Here is a 26,529-nt window from a genome sequence, read left to right on the forward strand (position 1 = left end):
AATTCCTTTTTATGTGGCCTTAAATAAATGAATGTATCCTTTTTTTTTTTCGGAAAAAAGAAGGAAGTATTTTTGGAAATGACTTAAATACCCTTACCATTCCTAATTCCGCGTAAGATGTCAATTCATAGTCTAGTGGGTTAAAAGAAAATGACCCTTACCCCTCAAAGAAATTGAAATCCCCCTTTTCTCTTTTTCAAATTTTAGTATTTCATGTTTTCGTGTTTTTTAATATATTTGTAAAATTATATTTTATAAACTAAAAGTATTATTAGACAGAATCTTTTAAGTTAATTATTAGGTTAAATGAAATTTTAATCTATATTTAACGTTAAATAATTTATTTTTCTATTTCTTAATTTTTACGGATGGGAGTGTAGAATTGGGAAAAATCTTCCAACTCAAAGAGGGGAGTCGTGAAAAAAACTATATAAACCGACTCCCGCTATATTTCTTCAATATTTCTCGTTAACATTTTTCAATACCTTCTTCTATTTTCCTTTTCTCTCTTCCTTTCAATTCCTCACTTAATGGATTCTCCTTCTCGTTCCTCCGTCATCGTCATCGGCGCCGGTGTTTCCGGTGAGTTATGACTTTTTTTATGTTTTGTTTATTATATCTTCGTCTATTACTGATTCATTCAGTTTCGGACTCTCTCTTGCTTTATTGTACTTTTTTTTTTTTTTTTGTTTTGATTTGATTTGGTTTTGATCGGAAGGTTTGTCGGCGGCGAAGGTTTTGGTGGACAATGGAATAGATGACTTGGTGATTTTGGAGGCTTCTGACCGTATTGGAGGAAGAGTTTGTAAGGAGAATTTTGGAGGTGTATCGGTGGAACTTGGAGCGGGGTGGATTGTTGGAGTCGGTGGTAAAGAGCCGAATCCGGTTTGGGAACTTGCTCTCAAATCTAGTCTCCGTACTTGCTTCTCTGATTACAGCAATGCTCGCTACAATATCTATGATCGAAGGTTTGAATTCCTGATCTTGATTGATGTTCTTTTCGTGTTTCGCCCAATCTCTGTGTTTCGGATGGTTTCTTTTTTATCCTCCGCTATTTTTGCTCGAGAGTCGAGACATTGTTTTTTAGTGGTATTGAACAATGTATTGATGGTTTAGAGATGGAATTTGAACCTTCGTTTGTCCATTTTTTCCTTCGTTTTTGTGTTTCGCCTTTTCTTTTCTCGGTCAATTTGAAGTGAGTTTAGGTTCTTGAATCAATGAGTTTGCAGTGGGAAGATTTTTCCGAGTGGAGTTGCGGCCGACTCGTACAAGAAGGCGGTGGACTCGGCGATTCAGAAGCTGAGGAACCAAGGGGAGGATGCTGGTGATTTATCAATTGTATCAGAGCCACTTTGGTAAATGTTTTTCAAATAGTCTATTGTTTGTTTGATGAGCATCTCAAAAAGAAGAATTATATACGGCATTAAGTTAATTAACATTCTCAAAGCATATTTTTATGCTATCTCTTCTTTCTTTTGTTTACAGTACGCCAAAGACTCCCATGGAACTCGCTATCGACTTTATACTCCATGATTTTGAGATGGCAGGTTATACTGCTGTCCGCTTCTTGTTCTTTTTTCTTATTCTAATACTGTATGTGAATATTGAATTGGGGACTGGGTGTGTCTTTTTTGTAGAGGTTGAGCCTATATCGACGTATTTGGATTTTGGAGAGAGGGAATTTTTGGTTGCAGATGAAAGAGGGTATGAATGTTTACTATACAAAATGGCTGAAGACTTTCTTTTTACCTCAGAAGGAAAAATCTTGGACAGTCGTCTCAAACTCAACAAGGTGAGAAGAAAAAAAGAGAAAATATATTTGTTTTCCTTTTTAAATATTGACTTTTTAGCTAATTATATGTTTTTAAATGAAAATTTTGTCTGTTCTGATGTTGATTACCCAATCATATGATGAAACAAAAGGACGGATATGGGCTTTGATAAAAATACAGTAAAAGAAACAGAAAAAGTATAGGATAGAAATCCCTGGGTATCTCTTTTGTTTGCATGTGCTATTCTTACTTGTCGTTGAGATTGATGATTGACCCACTTTTGGGAGTTTGCAGATAATGACGTTTCTGAAAGCAATTTCCAATTCATATTATATTATTACTATTGTCATTTGCCAGTTTATATTAGAAGCTGTGTGTTAGTGTAGGTGGTGGTCAACTTGATAATTTCGCTTTTGCTTTAACTCTTTTAGCGGCTGAAAGAAACTTTATGATCTGCATTGGATACCTGGCTAATGAGAAAAATCGGTCTTGGGATTTGTGAGCTTTTACCATATATTTATTTTGGCTGCTTAAATATTTATTTAAGATATTGGTTGAAATTAGTGGCATCCATCCGTGTCATATGATCACGATATCGCTATCATAGTTTGTCGCTAGATGATTTCCTGTAGACATCATTTGAATCCCAACGCTGAATAGACCTGCTACAGATGGTTTGAATAGGAGTTGTTCTAATTTTGGGTTTCTTTACAATGAAATTGACACTAAAAAACTTCCTTCTCCCCTTTCTCTTTTTTCTTCTCTAATTGTTCTTTAACTGTGAAGTAGTTTCCGAAACTGAAGAATCCATCCGTTGAATACTTCTGTTAATTGGGATTCTAAAATTTTTTATTTACCCCTACACCCAACAATGAGCAGTAAGTTTTGATAGCGTTCTCCCTACTTGAATAGCAAAACTTTGACTTGCCAGCAATGTCCTTGCTTGAATAATATTTGACAGAATTGTAATGACAATATGCAACGTTTTGAAAACATTTTTACCATTATTAAATTAGTAGGGTCACTGAATACCAATTTGCATTTGGTTGCACAGTGGTTTTTATGACCATAAACAATAACCCATGGGGTGAGATGTCAAATCAACTCAAATAAAAACATGAAAGTGGGGAGTCTAGTCAATATCTCCATTTAATGGGGCTGTTGTTTTGGTTCCCTTTATTGCCCAACGAATCTGATGCGAATTGCAGTAAATGTGGGAAGCTTCCCCTGTATCATCGTCCTGCTTCACTAGTAATCACTGTGATTTTTGGATAGCAGCCATAAATGGGTTGTGCTGAGTCATTAAATGAGCAAAGATTCCCCGTAATCTTTCCCAAATAAAAAAATTGGTTCGGGTTCTGGGTGGGAGTTGACTGCTGTGTCAAATTTTTATCTGTTTCTGTTCTTCTTCATGACGAATTTTATGCATCATTTTATGCAGGTTGTTCGGGAAATACAACACTCGAGAAACGGGGTTACTGTAACAACGGAGGATGGATGTATCTATGAAGCCAATTATGTGGTTTTGTCTGTTAGCATTGGTGTACTCCAAAGCGACCTCATTTCTTTCACTCCTCCTTTACCCGTACGTTTTCTTCTTTTATTTATTCCATGTTGTTTGTGACTATACTACTTACTAATCACTCTCTGACTTTCGCCCCCACCAAGACCAAGAATGCCCCCTATAATTTATGACGATGTGTCGTATCTGTTGCCTCTTGATTTGTGAACCTCTATTGAGAGACCTAAGATGGGTGGGGGAGAATCTTGACCTTTCAATATTCATAACACAATAAATATCTCTCGGGCTCTGTCCGTCCTGTGAGGTGGTGGGATTTTCGTTCTGACTTGACTTCTCTTGATATACATCTCTAAATGGCCTGGTCCATTATTTAATTTTTCATTTAGTGGGTCAGAATTTATGGAATGGCAAGGCCTCCTATACTGACTCATGACGTAAGAATCGGATTCCCAATGTGTCTATGTGCGACTCCCATGCATCATCTCCCCAGTTTTGCATTTTGTGACTCATATCCTCTGTGTGTGTGTGTGTCTAATCTACACGTGATCGGTTTTTTATTTACACTTTTACCGCTTTTTCTATAGAGTACAATATGCGCATATGCATTAAACCCACGAGTCTTTATCATATCCTTAAACATTTCTTGGTTAATTACCCACTTTTGACTGAACCATTGGCCCTCTGTTTCTGTGTGCTGATACTCCTTGTAATGTTTTATTTCTATATTGCTGTGGGGTTTAGTATTATTAACTAAACATAATGGTTTAAAATATAACGAAACAGGGGTGGAAAACAGAGGCCATAGAGAAATGTGACGTGATGGTGTATACAAAGATTTTCCTCAAGTTCCCATATAAGTTCTGGCCGTGCGGACCCGGAAAAGAATTCTTTATTTACGCCCATGAAAGAAGGGGCTATTACACGTTTTGGCAGGTTCGTTAAATATATATTATATGTATATTTTTTTGCTAAATCTCGTTGTTGTTGCCAGCTAACACTTATCTCATCGTCACTACTTATCCAAAAATAAATTGAATAAACAAAGCTTCTTAGCTAGAAAAATTGGATGCTTGCAAATATTAGCCCACGGGGATAGCCAGCCAGGTCTTAGGTTGAACTAGTAGTATAGTAGCCGTGTGACCTATGTGCTCTGCATCGATATTCTTTAATATGTTTGATTTTTTTTAATATTAGTTTACTCGTATCATTATAAACTTATTATACGGTTGGAAGTACTTCCATAATGAGCCGTGCATCAGGTGCACGTGGGTCACATGCAACCTATCAACTCTCATATTTTTTTAATTCTTAATCATTGGATTGCATATCATCTTGTAGATTTGTTTTTTAGTACTGTATTGGTTTTCAGAATACGGATGTCATCGCGTTGGACTCTAATTTAGTTTTGAGTTATCAAGTATCTATATTTAGTATGTGAATTCAAAATTTTAAATTACTTTTCTCAAATCACAAATCTACCCAATAAAATACAACACGGGATAATATAATTTATATCGTATTATTTTATATTAAGAGCTATAATAAGCTCAATTCGAGATAAACCTGTCAGATAAAGGCATTTATTACTATCTCTATTGTAGATGATTCAATAAGAGTAATTCTTGAACAGTTGATTATTTTGATACAGTTGTCAGCTACCGCAGCTGTCAATATCTGCTCCACGAACACTAAATCTTGAATGATGGAACTATAATAATATAAGTTTATCGATTTGTTTGATTGGCGGAATACGTATTGTGTATATCTTGATGACTCCATCTGATAATACTATGGCATTTAATACTCCATCATTCTTCTATGACATGCTATGGATTAATAATCATAATGCTGTGAAACTGACTACCTTATGATAACATTAGAACATGGAGAACGCCTATCCTGGGTCCAATATCCTGGTGGTGACAGTTACAAATGGAGAATCGAAACGAATCGAGGCTCAATCTGATGAGGAGACAATGAAAGAATGCATAGAAGTGCTTAGGGATATGTTTGGACCCGATATCCCTGATGCTACTGACATACTCGTTCCTCGCTGGTGGAGTAACAGGTTTCAACGTGGTAGCTACAGTAACTACCCCATCATCTCCGATTGCCAAGTTGTTCAAAACATTAAGGTTCATTGCCTATTTCTCTATGTGCAAGTTTTAACTTGTAACCGACTGCATGATTGATTGATCACTAATCACTTCGAAAGTAGAAGTACTCGCTGTTGAATGTTGATGTAGAAGCCTGTGAATAGGGTCACTCCCACCATCAAACTGTTTCAAGCACACAACTTACATATCTCCTTAAATAAGCATAGAATAGATGGACCAAACTCAAATAGTGTGTTCAGAGCAGTAAAACTTGTTAGTTTTACGTTGTTTGTGAGTTTAAATCCTCTAGTATTAGGGTTTGTTTGGATTGACTTTATAAGCCATTACTATTTCTAAGTGTGAAAAAGAAAGTGTTTTTAAGAACTTAGTAAGTAAATTCAAAACGGAATATAACCTCTTGTATCAACTAGGTCTGAATTATACTAGAAACACAAATTCTAAGTAGATTGTTTTTGACGAAACATCTAACCTTTATCGGCGTGTCGTTTCCAGGAACCCATTGGACGCATATACTTCACTGGAGAACACACGAGCGAAAGATTTAATGGCTACGTACATGGTGGATATCTTGCAGGTTTGTGAAACACTTACTAATTAACTTGTTTAATTTATTTTTATTGGAAACTACATTAACATGTTTCTAGCATATGTTCTTCAGATGATAATCTCTTTAATTTATTGACCAATGAAAACAGGAATAGACACAAGCAATGCCTTGTTGGAAGAAATGAGGAAAGATAAGGAGAGAAAAAGTGATGGCCAATCATTCTTGTTAGAACCCTTATTAGCTCTAACAGGATCATTGTCTTTGTCACAAACAGAGGCTGTCTCAGGCCTTCACAAATGTGATCTTCCAACACAATTGTACCTTAACGGCAAGCTCGGTATCCAAGAAGCGATTTTATGACTACATGGACGACATGCTGATGAACATAGATCTAATTTGAACGATGATGAAGAAAGTGGAGTGGGAGTGGGTGGTGGTGAAAGGGATGATGAGAAGATGAATTTGATTCCGAACTCGATTCGAGATCCGACAACATCGATGAAGAAAGACGCATGAAAGGAAACAAAAGCAGGGAGATAGAGTGAAGAAAAATAATAAAAAATAAAAATAAAAAAAAAAAGTTAAAAGAGATGAGGATCTTCACAGAAATCAAGGTCAGCCCACTTTGTCTAATTGTTGGAAGGGTTCACTATTAATCTGGGACTTTAGTTCTAGAAATTATTTTGTTGATGAAAAAGGTTCTTAGAGGAATTGGTGGGGGGAAAATATATTGGATATTCTAATTGTATTGTTACTGATCTTTTAATACAAGAAAGAAGTTGATCTATCACTTTTTAATAGTGTTTACACTTTTGATACTCTCCAATCAACAACATTGCTTAATGTTTCTTTACTTGACGAAATTTTTGTTTCATTATTTGGATTCTAACTATTTCTTTTTTAAATATTGACATATAGCATGTTTGGGCGACTCACCAACGGAGTCAACCGAATAAATTATAATGATAAGATTGGATTAATTAAGATGTTCATACACAAATGATGCCATTCTAAATCATATTCATCTCTTTCATAATAGGTTAGTACCATTACTTATTACACAAAGGTGAAATTGTAGTAAATATAAAATACACTTAACTTTGGAGTTCTTATACTTAAGTCTACATTATATGGAGTCTTTTTCAATTATACTTTTATATCTCTGGGATCACTCTCAGGTATATTTCAACGTTCTTAAACTTAAATGTTACGTCATTTGTCATGAAGACCATAATTGTCTTCCTACCCTAATATCCCTTGAAAGAAAAGGTGTCTAAGTAATTTGATAAACCAAATCAAATCTTCCTACCCTAATATCCCTTGAAAAGGTGTCTAAGTAATTTGATAAACCAAATCAAATAGAGAATAAATAGTGAGGAAGTCAAGCTCCTTACCTCAAAATTTATAGCGCAAACTTATACTAATTGAACTAGGTTAGTTTAGACTAGATAGTTGTCGTAGCTCGTAAGAATGGCCTGGGTGGCTTTACAATTATATATTATACATGAATTTAATAGTAGGATGTTGAAGAAGTTTGTGAAGTGTGTGGAGGAAAGGAAAGGAGATGATGAGTCAAAAAAGAGTCCGAGAGTTTCTCTCTCTGTCGGTGAGGGCGGCTGTCCAAATCACAAATCCTCACTCACTTTTTCAATTATTTCCATTTGCCCCTCACATCCTTCATCTGTTTCATTTTTTGTTCCTTTCAAAGAAACTAATTTCTTTTTAATTAAAAAAAGAAAAAGAAACCATCAATGACCAAATATGTCTGCATTATCAGTTGGCCACTCTCGGCTGGAGCTCTGAGATGAATGAAAGAAACATACAGAGATCACTCTCTATGTTTTTGTTTTCTTCTCCATTTCAGCCTTTTTGAGCTTTCTATTTTGGTTCTCTGAGTTCATAAATCACTCCACAGAGCTCAAAACCTGAGTACTTTAGTACTTACCATGTTGGTTCAAGATCGTCAAAACCCCAAACCCCATCAAATCCCACTCGCTAATCCCTTCCCTGAATCCAAACCCTTCGATTTCTCCAACTGGGTCTCTCTCAATCTCTTCAAACTCGCCACCCTTTTCTTCCTTACCCTCACAATCGCTTCCTTCTTCTTCCTCCGAGGAGCTCCCGATTCTGCTGCATTTCTTTGCTTCAACTCTCGCCCTAAACCCTCTCAACTCACCCATTTGCCCAAAATCAACTTCGATTCGATTCATCCCCTTGTCGATAAATCCTCAAGTTACGCTTCTTTTAGCTCTGATCGGTGGATTGTTGTTTCTGTTTCGAGTTATCCTTCTGATTCGCTTCGAAAGCTTGCGAAAACTAGAGGATGGCAGGTACTAGCTGTGGGGAATTCTAGAACCCCATCGGATTGGAGTCTTAAGGGAGTTATATATCTGTCTCTAGAGGAACAATCTAGCTTAGGATTTAGAGTTGTGGATTTTCTTTCTTATGATTCTTATGCTAGAAAGACTGTTGGGTATCTTTTCGCTATCCAACATGGCGCGAAAATGATATTCGATGCAGATGATCGGGGCGAAGTGATTGATGGGAATCTTGGGAAGCATTTTGATTTGAAACTGTCCAATGTAGACACACTGCAGGAGAGAATCTTGGAGTTCGATTTTGAGAACCCCAATAAAACCGTCGTGAATCCATATATTCATTTTGGACAGCGATCGGTTTGGCCTAGAGGGTTGCCATTGGAGAATGTAGGAGATGTTTTGTATGAAGAACATTACAACCAAATATTTGGAGGAATGCAGTTCATTCAACAAGGCATATCCAATGGTTTACCAGATGTAGATTCAGTGTTTTACTTCACACGAAAGACAAGTTCCCAGGCATTTGACATAAGATTCGACGACCACGCACCGAAAGTTGCCATACCTCACGGGGTGATGGTACCATTAAATTCTTTCAATACTTTGTTTCATAATTCAGCATTATGGGCTCTTATGCTTCCTGTTTCTGTTAGTACAATGGCTTGCGATATATTGAGGGGTTATTGGGCACAAAGACTTTTATGGGAATTAGGAGGTTTTGTAGTGGTTTATCCACCGACAATGTTTAGATATGATGACATTGAAGGATATCCATTTTCAGAAGAGAAAGATTTGCATGTGAATGTAGGGAGATTGGTGAAGTTCTTGAGTTCATGGACATCAAACAAAGCCACGTTCTTTGAGAAGGTAATGGAATTGAGTAATTCAATGGGAGAGGAAGGGTTTTGGAAGGAGAATGATGTGAAACTGATTGGAGCTTGGCTTCAAGATTTGGTTTCTGTTGGGTATATTCAACCAAGAATGAAGGGATTTGAAATGAAGAAACAGAGGAAAAGAAGGATTGGTGATGGAAGGAGTTTTGTTCCTAAAAAATTGCCTGGTTTTCATCTTGGGGTGGAAGAATCTGAGACGGTGAACTTTGAGATAGGGAAGTTGATTAGATGGAGGAAGAGATTTGGTAATGTGGTGATGGTTTTGTTTGTTGAAAATGGAGATGTGGAGAGAACTGCCATGAAATGGAAATTGCTTTATGGAAGGATTTTCAAAACTGTGGTGGTTGTGGCAGAACATGGCAGGGAAGATTTGGGAGTGGAGGAAGCTTCCTTGGAGTTTATATACAAGTAAGTAATTTTTCAACATGAAAAATTATGTGGAAAATTCTTCTCGAGTCTTTAAAAAAGATGTTTTTTTGAAAATTTCTTTTAGTGATTTCTTAATTTCTTTGGAGTTCATATACAAGTAAGTAGTTTCCAATTTTTTTTAAACATTGACTTGGTGATCATGGTTTTTTTTTTTTTTTTTTTTTTTTTTTTTTTTTTTTAATGTTTTTCTTGGTTAAAAAAATATGCTTTGTAAGGTAAATTATTTTAAATAAAAAAATTGCTGAAAATATTTATAAATATAGCAAAATATCGGAAGATTAAGATAGACTACTATTTGAGTTCATTATGATACATAGACATAAATAATAGTCTATCTTAATCTATCGAGGCCCATTGTAGATAGACTCTAATTTTTTTGCCATGTTCTATAAACATTTTGGTTCATTATGCTTTTATTTAAGAAATAGCTCAAATAGAAACGTAGTTCTTGAATTTTAGTTTAATTTGAATTTGGTCCCGATGCCTAAAAAAAACAATTTGGTCCCTACATTTTCATATTCGTAACCATTTATAATTTGTTCTTTGTAACTAAAATTTGTAACAGTTTATTCATTTTGAGTTTTAAATAATTGTTTCAATCAAATTACTTTTCATACAAGGCTCTAAAACATATAGCTCTAAATGTTATCTTATAATGTTTGTAAAAGGAATTTGAAGTTCTTGTACAAGAGCCTTTTCTTTCGTAATTTAGTTACAAACGTATTTATTTAGTCAAAATATGGATGTAAAGTACCACTTTTGAGAGTAAAACTATTTAACATATGTGGTAAGTTAATAGAATTATTTTATAACACAAATTACAAAATAAGATGAACAAAAGTTACACTAATATATTTAAAAACTGATATAAATACATAAAAAAAAATAGTGATATGATGTTTATACACCAAATAGATTCAAATAATTAAGGGAAAATGGGTTATTGGTCATTTTGCCTATAATATGTTCAATGTCTGTATACTCTTTCTTTAGTCAGCTTTTGTTTGATAACAGATTAAAAAGAAAGCATTCTTAATTAAAATGAATGACTAAATATTTATTTAGAGAAGTTCATGAATGATAAGTTCAACAAATTAATTCTTTTTTTATAGGTACCTGCCCATGGTATTTGAAAAATTTCCTAATGCAGAAGGATTCTTGTTCCTCCAAGATAACACCATTCTCAACTATTGGAATTTACTGCAAGCAGATAAAGATAAACTTTGGATCACTTACAAGGTAATGATGCAGGTCTCAGTTGTATCTCTCTTGCTTTATAGAACGGTTGAAGAATTATATAATTGTTTCTCTTTCTCACAGGTTCCTCAATCTTGGACCAGAGTCAGTGATGATTCTGTCTTGTTTGCTAAACAAGCAGACTGGGTGAAGAAGGTAGTGAGCACAATGCCTGTTCATTTTCAAGTCAACTATAAGGAAAGTAACCCAACCGAGCAAGGACTCACAATTTGCAACAGCGAAGTGTTTTACGTACCTCGGCAGTTTGTGGGAGACTTCACGGATCTTGTAGCTCTTGTTGGTAACTACAAGATTGATTACAGAGTAGCTGTGGCAATGTTCTTCATGGCAATGGATTCACCCCAAAATTTCGACGACATTTTCAGCAGAATGGTTTATAAGAAGATACCAGCAGAGGAACTGTCGAGTAATGTTACAAACTTGTATGCTGCTGAAGTTCCTGCTGTTCATCCATGGAGGGTTTCCAATGAAGTGGAATTTGCTGAGCTTATGAGACTTATGGCTGCAGGTGATCCGCTACTGAAAGAGCTGGTATAAGAATTGAAAATACGGGAAATCTGAATGTATAAATGATGTGCAATTTGCAGCCATATCTTTTCCTCAAGTTTTTTCTTTTCTGGGTTAAATTATTTTTTCTTTTTCACATTCAAATTTTTGTAGAGGTAGTTCAAAGGAAATACCAAAGTGTTGTATATTGTTTTCCTTTCAATTTTCCGAATATATATACTTACATGATGAAAATACTTGAGAGCTATGAAGATTCAAAAATTAGAGAAAGAATCATCTTTGACACAAACTAATGATATTATGACCGATTATTGGAAACAGAGACAGAACATTAGAGTACATAAAAGGGTCTCATTGCAAAACAGAAACAACTGGCAGGGACCATGAATAATCTCTGATATTGGAAGAGGAAAAAAACCAAGAATTGAAATGGTCATACCATGTTTGCTATGGTAGAACAATGAGAAATTGTTTCAACCAAAGTACTTTTCATACAAGGCTTTAGAAATGGCAACTGCATTTCCTTTAGCTTTAACTGGGTAAAGTTCTGAAGCAGCTTGCCATTTGTTTGAAAACAGTATCCATTCCCTTCTCCAGTCTTCCAAATGGAAGCTCTCATTTTTTCTCAAGCTTTTTGATAGGTAATAAAAGTAGGTCAAAGCTCTTGGGAGATAGTAACCTTCCAGTAGTCCACTCCAGTACTTATTCGCTGATAAGAAGCACAAAACATGTTAATTTGAAATAGACATGGGAGAATAACATGTAATAGTATCATTGAAGTGTAATATTTACCATAATCATGAAGTTTGCTCTGATTGACTTTTGTGTTATCATACCACATAGTCACTTGCGTTCTTGCATTCCATTCGTACTGAACCAAGGACAAAAAATTTGGAGCTCGCTTTTCTTAACCAACGTATAAAACGGAAAAAAACAAATGCTAATGCAACAAGAAGAAAATCTTGCCTTTAATAAAGTACCAATACAACATTATAATTTTTTACCGTCGAAAAAGCTTCAGAAGTTCAAACAAATTTGACCGAGAAAAGAAATGCGGTAGAATGATAGCCGATATATATACACACAGAGAGAGAATAGAAAACAGTAGCATTTCTTATGAGTTTATAAATATTATTTCGACTTCCGTGTTTCTTAGCTTTGTGTCTACTTTTTCAAAAATGTTTTGAATATGTAGGCCAAATTTAAAAGAGATTTTCTTTTTGTTTTTAAATTTTGCTTAGAATTCTTATGTCGTAGCAAATATAATAGAAACATACCATAGAAATGGAAGGGAAGTAGGCATAATTTTTAAAACAAAGGTTAGCGAACGGAAAGGTTAATAAGAAAAGAGTAGCAGTATGCTCTAAGTTTCATGCCACTAGAAAGAGGCATCCTAACCTGCTTCATCTCAGATGGATTTGTTGCCAACTTCTTTGCACTTTCTAGCCATGTTCCGAGCAGAAAGTTTGAATTAGAAGCTAGTAGTCTGTCAATATCTCTAATTAATTGAATAAACCTCTTGCTGTGAAGATTTTGAGCCTTCACATTCTGGCGTCGGAAAGCAGTTACAGCCTTCAAATATTCTTCATTTGCCAGTTTCCCTAGCACTTGCCGTGTTAAGTCAACCAAGTCATATCTGTTCAATTACAAGCAACAATAGAGTAAACTAAATTGATCATATCTTCAGAATGAGGGTCGATTACGATATGCTTGTCTATGAACATGTTGCTTAGAAACTTATCCGAAACTTGTGAAGTAGTAGACAAGAAGAACTGTATTGTACGACATATCAACTCCTCATCCTTAAGACTCGACCATATGCATATTAAAATGTTCCATGTTACCTATATGTAGCGCTGTGGACGAGATTATCGTCTACATTAACAAGTAGCTGCAAGGCATTGATAACCTCCTGAGTGGAATACCATAGATGTGGCGGCTTTTTCAGATCAGAACTTGAAGATGGATCCCAATCAGGCAGTTTGACAATGAAATCAGTGTTATGGTTCTGGAAAAAAAAAATTAAAGGAATGGATCAGTAAATAGCCATAAAGCAGAAGGAAGAAGAACACAATAATCAATACTCCAGTTGAGCATATGTCGCTTATAATAAATCTTCAAGCAATAATCATCAAATGAAACGCATCCAGTAAAGACAAAAATTGGAGGGTACATTCATCGTGTGTTAACCAATTGATTCTCTTGAATTAGAAATAATAGCAATCTAAAAAATTACATAATTTTGATGGCACTTTTAGGCAAAGTTACCAATTTCCATAGTTTAAAAAACAGCAGAATCTGCTCATAATGTGTTTGGGATGACATTGGGAAAAACATAAAGTAATCTTGCTGAAAAATACTTTTAAAGCATTTTTAGAATGTAAGTTATTTCTTATAAATATACAAAACAATTTTCTTTTCTGAACATTATGTCTCAACTTTACGTACCGCAATGCCATCAGTGCAATTGTAAATTGTATGATAAAGAATATTCCAAGCTGCATCAACATAATGATCTGCTTTGCCGTAACGACAACGAGAATAGGTCTTCAACCACTCCTACAAGATATTACAATATTTCATTATGGTCCTCCAATCATCCTCATCATAGAGTTATTTCGGACGTTTATAAAAGTCCAATTATATGAAAGAGAAAAAACACAGTTCAGAGAGGAATGTCAAATGTGTAACAGTGTAAGAACATGGACTCATTGTAGTAAATGTTTAGAACTGCTTAATTTCAAAAACCAGTCATGGATGAATAATATGAGAAGTAGATACAAGATGAAACTGATAGCACATTAAGTAGGTGTATTCTAATTTGATTGAAAATACTTCAAGGATTACAAACAGGTATTGATGAATTATCAATTCTGAGTTTGAACCAAAAGTAATAACTAACTTCTCTGCCTTTCCTCTCTCTCAAGGAAACTTGCAAAAACCACTCACAAAATAACCGATCTCCCCCATCTCACTTACCCTCCCTCTATTTATAACTAGTTGTAACCACCTTAGTAACCACACTTACACAATAACTACTGGTAGCTTCTTATCTTATCCAATTACCCTTATACCTCTAACCCTATACTAATCTAGGTATCTAACAGAAACTTTTCCATGATATGATAAAATTCGAATGAATCTTCAACCTTAAAATTATGGCAAATTTTCTATCAAATCAAGATATTGTGGTTCTTCACATTTTTGTCTCCTGATTGTTAAGACACGGCTCTGAACCATGTCATTCTCTATGATTCCCTCAAATTCTCCCACTGAATCATGCAGATTGCAACATATAAGTACATACAAAAACATAAATTTGATCAAAAGAACAATTTGTTTGATTCCAGAAAATACACACCAGTTATAGTTTATGAACAAACAAATGATAATTCATGTATAGAGTGTCTTCTAATAATCAGGATTATAGACTGATTGAGGGCACCAGCTTAGGTTGCGGTTACATGCACAATCATTGCATAATGCTATGAATCGCTAAACATCAAGAATGCCTTGACTACTTAAAGGCGTTGAGAGCAAATTACCTGGACTTGAACTTTTTTGCTGCGAAATGCCATTTCAGAAATCAATTCATAAACTACCGGATTATGCTCTATTCCTTCCATACACATGCCAACACCAACCTACCATAGTGAAGAAAACACCATTTGTAACAGGATAAAATATCAAGATTCCCAATCTTTACATCTCAGTTCACATGTATGCATGGGATAATCAAGAAAAATGGAACCATTCTTTTTTTGGTAAGAGGAACAATTCATTGATAATCAAGAAAAATAGAACTATGGTCAACAAGACATACAGCAAACAAAAACAGTTTCTGTTCTCTTAGAAATATTAGCTAGGTGCATGCTCATAGGAGTTCATGTGCTACATGCATCACGTATATATGACAATAGTAAATTATACAAATACAAAACTAAATGTACCATTGTTGAATTTTCACTCGCAAGGGCATCGACTGGACCTGAAGAGATTGCATCCAATATACCATACATTTCTATATTTCCACCAAAGTTATGCAACATACACCTGAAGTCAAACTAAATTCTTATTGAACTTGTGAAAAAAGGTACAGAAATGACATTATCAAGACGTTCTGTAGCTTCCTTGAAAATAGTAATAAAGAGGCTACTGACCATACGTAGGGTGTACCATAAAATTGGGATGATGTTTTCCAAATTGGCTTGACATCCGCAAAAAGATCAAGAACAATCATTTTCCCAAATGGGACTGAGTGAAGTAGTGCCTGCAGACCCCATAAAACCATAGCTAATAAATGGTATTGTGAGACAACCAAAAGGCCAGAAAAAGAGTTATTTTGATAGTTTGGTAATAGATTACGAAACTCAACCGTAAACTTTTTTATTAAAAAAAATCATTTTGGCGCAAAAAGAAACCTGTAGACCATACATGCTAAATATATTTTTTTAGCTTAGACCAGCTTTGATTTGACATCAACGACCTCTTCAACCCATGTTGCAAGCAGATGGGTTCTAATTTGTTTTGTTTGATTCATCCTACTTTTAGAGCTTCTCTAAGTTGGTTTTGTGGCCATTGTTTTCTTCCAATTCATGGATACCAAGACATCCTTCATTTCCATCAGAAAACAAAGACACTCCAATAGTATTCCAGAGTCTAGATCCATTCTCAAGAACGGTATACTCTTGGGACAATTTGAGAAGTACCAATATTTTCAAGCAGGAACGGTATCTCTTTCTATGTACCAAAATATTTCCTAACCTCATTTCCCTACCCTACCCTACCCTAATTTGTACTCACTGGTACTTAACAATTTCCACTCACAAAATCCAACTATCCCACATAACTAAAAACCTGTACAACTTTAAACAAGAGATGTGGGAACTGGGCGAGACTATTTAGATCAAGTACATCCTTTGCCAGTAACTCAGTAAGTATTAACAATGAATGTTAAGAAATTCTATGTCGCTTGTGCGCATACATACTTTCATTTGATCAGGCTTCCAAAAAGCAGAGTCTGAATAGAAGAGCCATCCCTGCACAGAGATGCAACAATCAATTTTAATTCAAATCTAGAAAACGAAACTCATCAAATTAGAATTTGGTAAATCTGATTTGCATAAACACCCTAGAGATTTGAATATTCTGAAAACTCAACCTAAAAATTAACGGTTTGAGTCTAGTTCTTTTGTTTTTAGCTTTGTTGTTTTCCTACATTTTTCACTTTTTAAAATAACATTTCAAGTTTAAGCTAAATTTCAAAAATAAAAATAGGATTTTGAAAATAAAAGACTATAAGACTGAAAATTTGAGAAGCTATCGATTGCTCTTTCTTTGGTCACTTTGGTGTGAAACAAAATGGAGAATCTTCAAGAGTTTGCTTAAACAAACTCTTTTAATACTTCAAATTGGTGTAAATGTCCACACCCGTTTACTGATATTCTACTCTTTTCAATGATTGAAAAGCCTTTTTGTAATTCACCAATAGTAATCCTATAGTTCCATTTATCGATGAAATTTCAGACTTTCTATGTTAAAATAACACAGAAAATTTTACAATACAAGCAAAAGTTTTGAAAACAGGTAAACAAAAACAAAATCATTGTCAAATTGGTCCATAGGAACATTGTCTACCATTTTACAAAAGTATACCATCATCATCCAATTACAGAATAGTCCCACTAAATACACCATATGTCAGTAACCATCGTGTAGGAATTACTTTTTAAACACAACTTTGTAAATCTGTTCTATAGAAAATATGATACACCCAAATACCACCTTCTCTTTCACCATCTCCTAAAACAATTAATTACAGCCTGCTGCCAAGCAAAGCTCTTTTATAGTTCTCTTGTTATACAGCACTTATCAGTATTTGCTAACTTTGTAACTTATCGGCTGTCACTTTTCAATTCGATAACTCAAATATGTGAAGCTTCTGTAGTTTTTCTATTCTAAAGTTAAAAGTGTTTTCAACCCTAGAAATCTATAAGAGCTAAATTCTTTATTACACAATTTCAAACTGACCCTCAATTCCTATTTGTTGCCCTGAAAATCATTCCAAATTTTACCGGCATCTTTAGTCAATTAATTAAGTATATACAAAAGGTTTGGTTGAAACATGATCCATTAAAAAAATATGTTGTTCATTGCTTGAGGAGCATACTTGCATGAGCCACACGGCATCCTTATCAGCTTTCACCATAGCTTTATAGACAGAAGCTCCGAGTGATGAAATATACGAGGTGTCATTTGTAGGTGGAGTATTTTCATTGAATGTATCGCTGCAATGAACAGGATACATATCATTCAGTTATCTGAGGCAGCAAGATAGAATAAATAAGGGAAATGAAGGAGCTTCCACCCCAATCAAGTTATTGCAATAATCGTTGGATCTTGGAAAATAAACAAGATGGATCTCATTTGGTTAAACGCCTACCGCAAGATCTTCTCCTCTTAAATTGTAGTACTTTATTTTAATAAGTTCCAAAAAAAACAAGCCTAGCGGTCCTCATTTGGAAATAAGGAATACTTCTAGTTCTTCGCTGGAATGGACAGTTTTACTAAAGGCTTGATGACTGGCTCCTTGAAGGTCTTAAGTTCTTAACTGTTGGAACATAATGGGAAAGTTAGCTGACCAGCTGTGCCACTAGAGCGCTGGTGTGGCACTTATGGACCAAATGAAATTACAGATCTTTTTCGGGACAAGTTTCTTCAATTTGACACCTTTCGTAACCTTGTACAAAATAAGCTTCTTGGTTGACCTCTTTTCATTCCAATTCTTTTGTAACTACGTCAAGACTATATCAAGGATTGGAAAGCTCTTATTGTGTACTTATTGGGAGTGGGCTTCCTCTCCACCCCCTAGGTTGTTCTGCCTATATCAGTTCTTCATTCCATATTTGCCAGCCCTTGTGTGAATTCTGTCTAAGATTCAAATTTTTGTCTCTCTATCTACCCCTGAGCTGCAAATTGCAATTTCATATGCTTCCAACGTTTAACAATGCATTAGTGGACTAACTTATAAAGGAAATCCTGATCCCTTCACACTATGTTCTTTAGGGAATGAATATTTTTTCCACTAGACAAAAACTAAGCATTGAGAAATGTTTAATACTTTAATTCTAGTTAAGAAAACCTAACAAAAAGTGAAGTTTCAACACATCACTCCATATAATTTCAGTGACTTAATCAAAAGGGAAAGTGCTTATCCACCAAAAGGAGAAGATGTACATCAAGAAAAAAAACGTCATCAAGATATTATTCAATGCTACATTAGTTGTTACCAGCTGTAAATGTCTGTTACGTCCCCATACTCTGCAGAAAATACATAAAACATGAAAAACAAAAGTATTAGTACACGCATATCTTGAAGATATTATGACAACTTTTGAGAAAAATCCAAATTTCCAATAGCGTGAAAACAACATAAGAAAATGAAATACTTTTAACGGACTTTAAGCTAACATTGATAGGTTAGCTGTCAGTTGATAAGCAATTAAGCATTATACGATCAAACAAATTATAGCTGTCCTACCAAATGCATCCTTTTATACAACACAGACAGGGGCTCCGAGTATAAAATTGGATGGTAGGATTTGTTTGAAAACTAGTCTCAAAACACATTTGGTCTAATTATAATGCACAGCCACTTTTTATATATTTTATTTTCTTACATTTGTAATTGCCTCTTAGTTGCTAATTGTTTCCTTGTATGATATTTTCCTCCATAGTATGTTTTCCTTGTTATCACTTCAAAAATCATGAATAGTAACTTTAATGTGCACAATGATGTTAACTTTTACTATTCATCCAATAACAAATTTTCAACAATTCCAAGAACAAAAAGAAAAGTGTTTATTAAAACAGTCCCTTACTTTCTAGTTGGAACTAAATAAATAAACACTGATTGTTATCTTGACATAGTGACAAGGGTGCATAATGAGATACCAACATCAAAGAGTGTGCAACTCATGATATGAACAAGAGAAATTATAAATATCCACAAAGGGCTGCTACTTTTTTCGGAAAATAAGCTATATTTAGATCAGAACACAGGTGGCAAAACTATTTGTCTGTTAACTCAAAGCAAACAGATGGAAGTGGACCTTTTATCTGTTGTCTGATAAAAGCCTCCCCAATTTCGACAAATAGAGGATCAGACGGATTGAGAAGGTATGTGCAGCATGTACTAGGATCAGCATCAATTGAGTTCCTAACAGGGGAAAAAAATGGAAAACTTCAATTCATGGAAATTATATTTAGTAATGGGATGTCTTCCTAGGTTCAAAAGTGGAAAACTGGAAATTAATCATGTGAATATATTAAGGGGGAAATAGAACTTATAATCCTCTTATATTTTAACAAAAACACATAAGAATTACAAGTTAAAACATATCTCATAACATGGGCATTAGAAGGGGATACCAGTTTCCTAATCTAGTTATGTTGGCCGAGGGAAATATCTCTACCAAACCTGCTGGGACATTCCCTGAGAAGGATGGTAGAACTGTAACCAGAAAGTCAAAAGAAGTCTCAGTTAAATACAAGGGTCTACAAGCAAAATGTCATGATAAATTATCATCACTTGAACACTTCCAGAACCAATAATTTGGAGTAGCAAACCTGGAGTCATCCCCAACTCTCGCATTCGGGATAGTATCTGTTTCTGTAAAGCTAATTGTTGATCCAACCAATTTTTCGATAAAGGCCCACCCCACCTTTGGTAAGATAAATGTTAGTGTATGAGGAAAGAAAGAAAAGATGAGACCATCAATGAAAACTGGATTATCTTTGGTAGACATCTTAGAATGCATAGTATAGGTTGGAAATAATGTTTCAGTAACTGATCTACATTTGTCCTAAGCAACATAGCGACCAACAACTAACGATATGAAAAAGTAAGAAGGACCAGGTTACCCTGAGCTGAAAGATCACCGCACAAAATCTTTCCAATAAACATATAAAATTAGTTAAGTAATACTACAAGTTACAAACTTATAACTTTCTGTAATAGAGGACCACGCAGACGACACAAAATAAACAAAATCTTCACTCATTTGAAACACCTCTATTGTCTCCACAAATCCAACCTCCCATATTTTTATCTTCCACGAGCTGGAAGCTTTTGCATGTAGCATATAACAAGAGCCCAAGAATGGTAATACTTAATAAAGCACAACACTAATATACGGATGTGAGCTCTATTAGTGCTTCTATATTTGCACGTAGCATACATGCATAAATTATAGATAATATGTCAAGACTGGATACATAGGAACTGGGTAAAGTGACATGTTTTAGATGATACTGTCTTTGCGAATTCATGTTTTTGAGGCAAAAATATTCCAGAACAATTAATGTCACTCACCCATGTAGATTTCCCATGCGAGCCCAGGCAAGAAAAGCGGGTCCACCAAAGAAATTGTCCAAATCTTTGAAGGCAAGGTTGAAATCCTACAAGTAAAAGGAAACAAGTAGCCTCACTCAGGTGAAACTGAAACTATAATAATAGTATAATACTAAGAGGCGGTGATCCTAGGAACTCCAATTCGAAAGAGAAGAAACACAGAGAAACTGAAAATTTATGAATGAAGGCAAATTCTTGGTGAGAAATAGTGTCTTGAACATGGCATATATTTCTTTCTTCTACAAATATTATGGAGGATTTCTAACAGTAAAAAAGAAAACATAACCGAAAATGGGGAGACTTATGACAAATGCCTCTGCAAAGTGGAAGGAGAGCAGTATTAGAAAAATAAAAACTTTTAAATCCATTTGAACCAGATCCTTCAATAAGGGGATACATAATAGTTGAAAAACAATTCAACTCTACAATGTGTACAGTTCATCCAATTTGGAATCTTTCTATTCTCCAATTCCAACCTATTTGAAATCTCAATCCTAGAATAAATTTGAATTTCGAGGAGGTGCTGAGGTGGATTTGGATTCGACTAAAATAAAATAAGGCATTGGTAACTGCTCACCCTGAAAACATTTCTCCAAATTGATTCTTGCCCGGTGAAGGCCAAAGGAAGGTTAATTCCATGGAGGGCCATCCAGTCTATCTCTTTCTCCCATCTTTCCCAATCCCACCAAACATAGGAATCTGAAAAATGAATTAAAGTATCACTTACACTACTTAAAAGGAAAAAGATGTGATACCTAAGTGATCTCAATAAAAATAAGCAATTGGGATACTTAGTTAGCATAAATGTATATACTTATCATTTAAAGAGATGAAAGACCAAGAAGACTAAAGAATTGTGATGAGCATTGTATTGATCTCATGCAATCCAGAAGGTTATTGATGCAGTTTTCTATCCCTTCCTATATACATCATGTTCTTGATGGGGCTGGGGGAAGACATGCATGGTATTCATCTTTCTCAATCTACTTTTACCTCTCAAATTCACCAAATGAACTTCATTTTAGCTTAACTTCTATACATTATTTGACAAAAAAATCCTTTTCATTCTAGAAATTGCTAATCACTTGAGATAGAGGTTGGATGAAATCACAAATAAGAAATCAACACTTACAGCTTGAAGTAACAACGTTTTGGTAATAATTCCATGGCACTGGTCGCTTAATCACAACTCCATCGCCCTTTAAAAAAGGTAGAGATCCTGGTTTAGGAATCGAAGCTAATTGAACTCCACCAGTCTTGTCCCAGGAAACATGAGCACCACACCAATATTTTAAGTACCAGTAAAGGCCAGATGTAATTTCAACTGCCGTAGTGCCTCTAATACTTGAGAAGGTTGCCAAAAGGAAAAAAAAATCAGTAAAATCTTATACTAACATATTCCTAACTCAGTTTATTTCTTTATTTGGGGAAAAGTGGAGTGGTGATTGGAGGAAATAACATTTATCTCTTAATTGTATTCTTGTTTATTTCATTTCTTCAGCCTCTGAAAAATTTCACCTAAAGACAATATCGTCCTCTGAAAAATTTAAGCATTTTGACCATTTCTTAGTGAAAAGGCCAAAAATAAACTCGTTATTTTCCTCGTATAAATACAAGAAGGTGTAAGTAAATCAATCACAGAGAGCAATCTTTATGCATAAAAGAGGCAACTTACAGTATCTCTGCACCATTGCGACTTGAGGACTTGAAATTACTAATCAAGAAGCAACTTCCCCCACTACAAACGTCCTATTGACAAATACAAAATCAGAAAAAGCGGTCAAGTTGATGTTCGTTGTTTTGAGAAATTTGGAAAATAAGAATTAAAAACTTGAAGATGCATTGCATAACCAGGGTGTGAAGATTGATCTCACATAACCAAGCCAATTCAATTTCTCTAAAAACGCAATTGAGATTTGTGAACTGACAGAAAAGTTAGTCTTCGAAATTCCATGGAAAGAAAAGAAAAGGTACCCTAGAAACAATCTGAAACTCGAAGCTATCAACATGAGTGGGAAGCAAACGCCGGAGAAGAGCCTTGGCTGCAGCTTCCTGAATGGAAGGAGATAGAGTTTTGGAATCCAAACGATGGATAATTGCTTGAATTGCTTCTTGTTGGGATAGAGCAAGTGGAAGTAAGATGAGAATCAAAACGAGAATCGAGGAATGGAAATTCGACATGCTTCAATTGTGTTGTTACTTGTTAGAGAGTTGGTGTCAACCATGGAAGCTTCAGCTCAGTGCTTACGGTTGGAAAGAAAAAACCGGAAATTCGTCAACTGAGAGAGACAAAGACACATCATTGAGTTCACTCAAGAATTAAAAAAAAAAAAAAAGAAGAAGAATTAAATCATTACTAATTTACTCAAATGTCTATGAAATATGGATGATGAAATGTGTTCATACCTTTAAAACAAATTATAAAAACAAAAGTTCGCATTGAAGAAACACAATTGGTATATCCAATTAACGTTCATTTATTCATAATGTCGTTAGTTGAGGATTGTGTAGAAGTTGTTATTGTAGAATCTCACCTTAGGATACAAATCTCAATTTATATTTCTCCAAGCCACATAGATAAGTTAGTTTGATGTATTGTTATTTATCATGTTTGGTTCAAATGTAATAGGACATATATATGGTTCTCGAATCTCGTCATCTCTCGATGGCTAGTGTTAATGTTTGGTTTCGAGTTCTTATGTGTTGTTCAAAGTGGCTCATGTCTTCTTTTATGGAGTTTTTAAAAAATATAGCAAACCAACAAAATATTTACCCTAGAATAATTTCGAAAACGAAAATAAAATAAAAAATGTTACAGTCACATTGGCCCGCCTTTTATATTTGGTAACCGATTAGATTTGGCTACAATCATCAGTCCAAATTTAAATGTGTACCAATGTCTAGAGGATTTTTTTTCAACCGCTTTTAGTCAAGATTCTTGAATATTTGGTACACGATCCTTAAATTTTGCTATCCGTACCAATATCTCAACAATTTTTTTTTAAAAATAATACAAGAGTTATAATGGATTGAAAACTAAGATCATGATTTCAAAAAAATATAAAAGAAAAATTGCAGAAGAAGGAAAAGAAAAATTGCAGAAGAAAGCTGATTTTTTTTTTCAACGACTTTTTGTCAAGATTCTTGAAGATTTGGTACACGATCCTTAAATTTTGCTATCCGTACCAATATTTCAACAATTTTTTTCAAAATAATACAAGATTTATAATAGATTGAAAATTAAAATCATGATTTCGAAAAATATAAAAGAAAAATGACAGAATAAGAAAAGAAAAATTACAGAAAAAAGAAATGAAAATATGAATAACAAATATGAAATATTTTAAAAAAATTGACAAGATTTCGTGGACTTCTTGATTTTGTTACGTGTAGTAAATATTTGAGTGTTTTGTTATATTTATGAGTGTGGATCTACCTTTTATTTTTTATCCAAGTGTTCATTATGTAATGCCAAACTCTACTTGGTAAGAAAGTATGCTTATTAAGAAAAGAGGAAACAGTCAATCGCTATTTTTTTTCACATTGGATTGATGGCAGCATATAAGGTTTGTGGTTGCGTATTGTTTTCACAAATGAACAAATTAGAATTATCAACCAGATTGCATGCATTGCCCTACAAAAATCTGCCTCTATTCCCTTAGCAATACCCTCAAACACTAAAGCTTGAACAGTTGTCCCATGGTCGCCAAGCTTTCTCCTCTAGGCTTTCCCTTGAAGGTCATTAAATAAACCATGCCAGCTGCAGGTGAAACATTCACTTCACTGATTCTACAATCTCAAAGTTGTTTCCCTAACCACCAGAAAAAAAAATTATATAAAAAAGCATCTCAATAAACCAGTTCAGATCAAAGTTGCTAAAGTAAACGATCCAACCACACCAAGTCAAGTTGCATTTATCCACATACCATATATGTCTCTCCTAACATCAATTAATACAACAAGATCAGTAATCTGATCTTAAATTCAAATACAAGAAGTGTCTACTTAAATACAAGAGTAAAAAAATATGCATTGTACACCAAGAACAAGGAACAATCAGACCTGAAACTACGAACACTTCGTGAGTGGAATGCATGGACGACAAACATGTGATGGACGCACCTAATGGTAAATGGGAAGTTGTAATGCAAGTTGGGAATAGATTATGATTTTTTGAAATGATATCACACTCCCCAACATTTTCATGGTGTGAAATTAACAAGTGAAAACAAGATTTCAAATAAAAATGATTAGAATGTAGACATACTGAAAGCCTAACAGAAGACATGAAATAGAGGAAATAGAAATCAACCATAGCTTAATTTTCTCCAAGTTATATAATCTCGATCGTTCCTTGGCATGGTTTCATTTATATACATTGGAAAAAGCATAACCAAATTAGTTAAACTAAAAATGTAACCTTAGTTCTTTACCAAGTACACATTAGGACAAGCATACAAAAACTTGGTTGTGTTTGTGATGAATGGCTATACAAACAACTATCATCTTCAGTAAAAGATTACCCGATCAAAATTAAATCATAACCAAAAACTTACGGTAAGCCAAATGAATAAACAACCATAAACTCAAAAATCTCTACAAACTGGGTTATGGCATTTCTCAAGATTTGTTATTCTGATTTTGTTATATGATCTTGTGATATAACTAAACTGCTACCAATTGGGATGCTTTCTCTGATGTATAAAAAGTTGCTATAAAACTAGGCTACATACTATCTCATTTGGTTAAACACTCCCAACTTATTCACCAAATGGAAGCTAAAGTTCAATGAGAACAACTCTCAACCTATTTTGTTTTTTCTTTATGGCTTAGTCTACTCCAATAGGAGTGATATTAAATAAATAAGTCAACGCCTTGTGAAGATGTACTCCCGAAGGCTATAACAGGATCAAATGTGCCAATTCACCCAAAAGTTTAAGCTGGTGGTTGAAGGCAAATTTAATTATATATCACCAACACTCCCCTCACTTGAGGGTTTCAAATGTTTAAAAAGCCCAATAAGTGGAAATCAATTTTTGTTGAAAAGGCTTGAACACATGACCTTCCGGACCACCTGCTCTGATACCATATTAAACTCTCAATTCACTACTCAAAAGCTTAAGCTGGTGGTTGAAGGCAAATTTAATTATATATCACCAACAGTTATAACAGGATAAACAACAAAGTAGACAAAGTGAAGTAGCAATAACACACTGCACTTGATAATCCAATTTCGTGTAATACATTTGAGGTTGCACCCAATATAATTGAAAAGATAAGTTCACTAGAGTATGAATGAATTACATCTTTTGATAGACATCTTAAGATACAATAAGATAACTCCAAAAGGTCACTTAGACTCCTCCTAGGTAGTTGATACTTGATTGATTGTTCTTGCAAAAACTAGACTTCCCTTGAATTATTGTTTAACTCCATCAAATATATAAGCTCATTAGGCAACTTCTCAATCAATGTTGAACAATATGTAAATAGCAAACAATCATCATGAACCACAATAACAACGCACAAACTTTGTTCATGAACTTCAAGAACATATAGTTTCAACTCACTTGCCAGATCAATTTTTTTCTTTCTTTTCATTACAACCCAAATGAAAAACACGTGACCAATAAAAATAACCAACTAAATAAGGAAAGACAATCAACTGACCATTAAAACTACCCATCACCTTATGACCGAAACAACAAGAAATTTTTTAACAAAATAACAAATACAATAAAAGATGTTTACGGTC

At 34.4% G+C, this 26,529-nt stretch overlaps 3 protein-coding genes across 5 annotated transcripts; 2 read left to right on the forward strand and 1 right to left on the reverse strand.

The window, feature by feature from the left end:
• The first annotated feature begins 415 nt into the window (after positions 1–415).
• On the forward strand, positions 416–6,748 carry LOC103499947 (polyamine oxidase 1). The gene is made up of 10 exons (XM_008463100.3): positions 416–582; positions 719–968; positions 1,230–1,355; positions 1,486–1,547; positions 1,638–1,792; positions 3,214–3,357; positions 4,078–4,227; positions 5,175–5,429; positions 5,904–5,985; positions 6,107–6,748. Exons 1-10 carry the CDS (start codon positions 531–533, stop codon positions 6,316–6,318), a joined length of 1,488 nt encoding a protein of 495 aa, XP_008461322.1. The 5' UTR covers positions 416–530; the 3' UTR covers positions 6,319–6,748.
• Positions 6,749–7,499: 751 nt separating this feature from the next.
• LOC103499945 (probable glycosyltransferase STELLO2) lies at positions 7,500–11,630 on the forward strand. 2 transcript variants are annotated; one of them, XM_008463097.3, is made up of 3 exons: positions 7,500–9,577; positions 10,711–10,837; positions 10,919–11,630. In XM_008463097.3, the coding sequence occupies exons 1-3, from the start codon at positions 7,905–7,907 to the stop codon at positions 11,390–11,392; spliced, it is 2,274 nt and encodes a 757-aa protein (XP_008461319.1). In that variant the 5' UTR covers positions 7,500–7,904; the 3' UTR covers positions 11,393–11,630. The 2 variants fall into 2 exon arrangements, with proteins under 2 accessions (XP_008461319.1, XP_050944088.1); XM_051088131.1 differs by having other exon boundaries at positions 7,520–9,577; positions 10,711–11,630.
• LOC103499946 (alpha-N-acetylglucosaminidase) lies at positions 10,614–23,110 on the reverse strand. Of its 2 annotated transcripts, XR_007822709.1 has the most exons (21): positions 22,749–23,078; positions 22,450–22,523; positions 21,907–22,118; positions 21,352–21,473; positions 20,736–20,821; positions 19,991–20,085; positions 19,793–19,874; positions 19,474–19,580; positions 18,652–18,682; positions 17,532–17,649; positions 16,351–16,401; positions 15,523–15,632; positions 15,313–15,415; positions 14,908–15,006; positions 13,811–13,921; positions 13,207–13,370; positions 12,761–12,998; positions 12,155–12,233; positions 11,802–12,071; positions 11,091–11,383; positions 10,614–11,006 (listed from the first exon to the last, which is right to left on the reverse strand). XR_007822709.1 is itself a non-coding variant. In XM_008463098.3 (19 exons), exons 1-19 carry the CDS (start codon positions 22,953–22,955, stop codon positions 11,836–11,838), a joined length of 2,325 nt encoding a protein of 774 aa, XP_008461320.1. In that variant the 5' UTR covers positions 22,956–23,110; the 3' UTR covers positions 11,641–11,835. The 2 variants fall into 2 exon arrangements, 1 of the variants encoding a protein (XP_008461320.1); XM_008463098.3 differs by lacking the exons at positions 10,614–11,006; positions 11,091–11,383 and having other exon boundaries at positions 11,641–12,071; positions 22,749–23,110.
• Positions 23,111–26,529: the final 3,419 nt, after the last annotated feature.

Source organism: Cucumis melo, chromosome 1 (genome assembly GCF_025177605.1).
Source record: "Cucumis melo cultivar AY chromosome 1, USDA_Cmelo_AY_1.0, whole genome shotgun sequence".
NCBI lineage: Eukaryota > Viridiplantae > Streptophyta > Magnoliopsida > Cucurbitales > Cucurbitaceae > Cucumis > Cucumis melo.

What these genes read in the sequence shown, in the direction of transcription:
- LOC103499946 (XM_008463098.3), bottom strand. Translation starts at nt 22,955, where the DNA reads ATGTCGAATTTCCATTCCTCGATTCTCGTTTTGATTCTCATCTTACTT. An exon ending in ATGCCGTGTGGCTCATGCAA is followed by an intron (nt 16,402 to 17,531) that starts GTATGCTCCTCA and finishes ATCTCTGTGCAG; the next exon opens with GGATGGCTCTTCTATTCAGA. An exon ending in GTCCACAGCGCTACATATAG is followed by an intron (nt 12,999 to 13,206) that starts GTAACATGGAAC and finishes GTAATTGAACAG; the next exon opens with ATATGACTTGGTTGACTTAA.
- LOC103499945 (XM_051088131.1), top strand. Translation starts at nt 7,905, where the DNA reads ATGTTGGTTCAAGATCGTCAAAACCCCAAACCCCATCAAATCCCACTC. An exon ending in TCCTTGGAGTTTATATACAA is followed by an intron (nt 9,578 to 10,710) that starts GTAAGTAATTTT and finishes CTTTTTTTATAG; the next exon opens with GTACCTGCCCATGGTATTTG.
- LOC103499947 (XM_008463100.3), top strand. Translation starts at nt 531, where the DNA reads ATGGATTCTCCTTCTCGTTCCTCCGTCATCGTCATCGGCGCCGGTGTT. An exon ending in GCTATTACACGTTTTGGCAG is followed by an intron (nt 4,228 to 5,174) that starts GTTCGTTAAATA and finishes TGATAACATTAG; the next exon opens with AACATGGAGAACGCCTATCC. An exon ending in AAGTTGTTCAAAACATTAAG is followed by an intron (nt 5,430 to 5,903) that starts GTTCATTGCCTA and finishes TGTCGTTTCCAG; the next exon opens with GAACCCATTGGACGCATATA.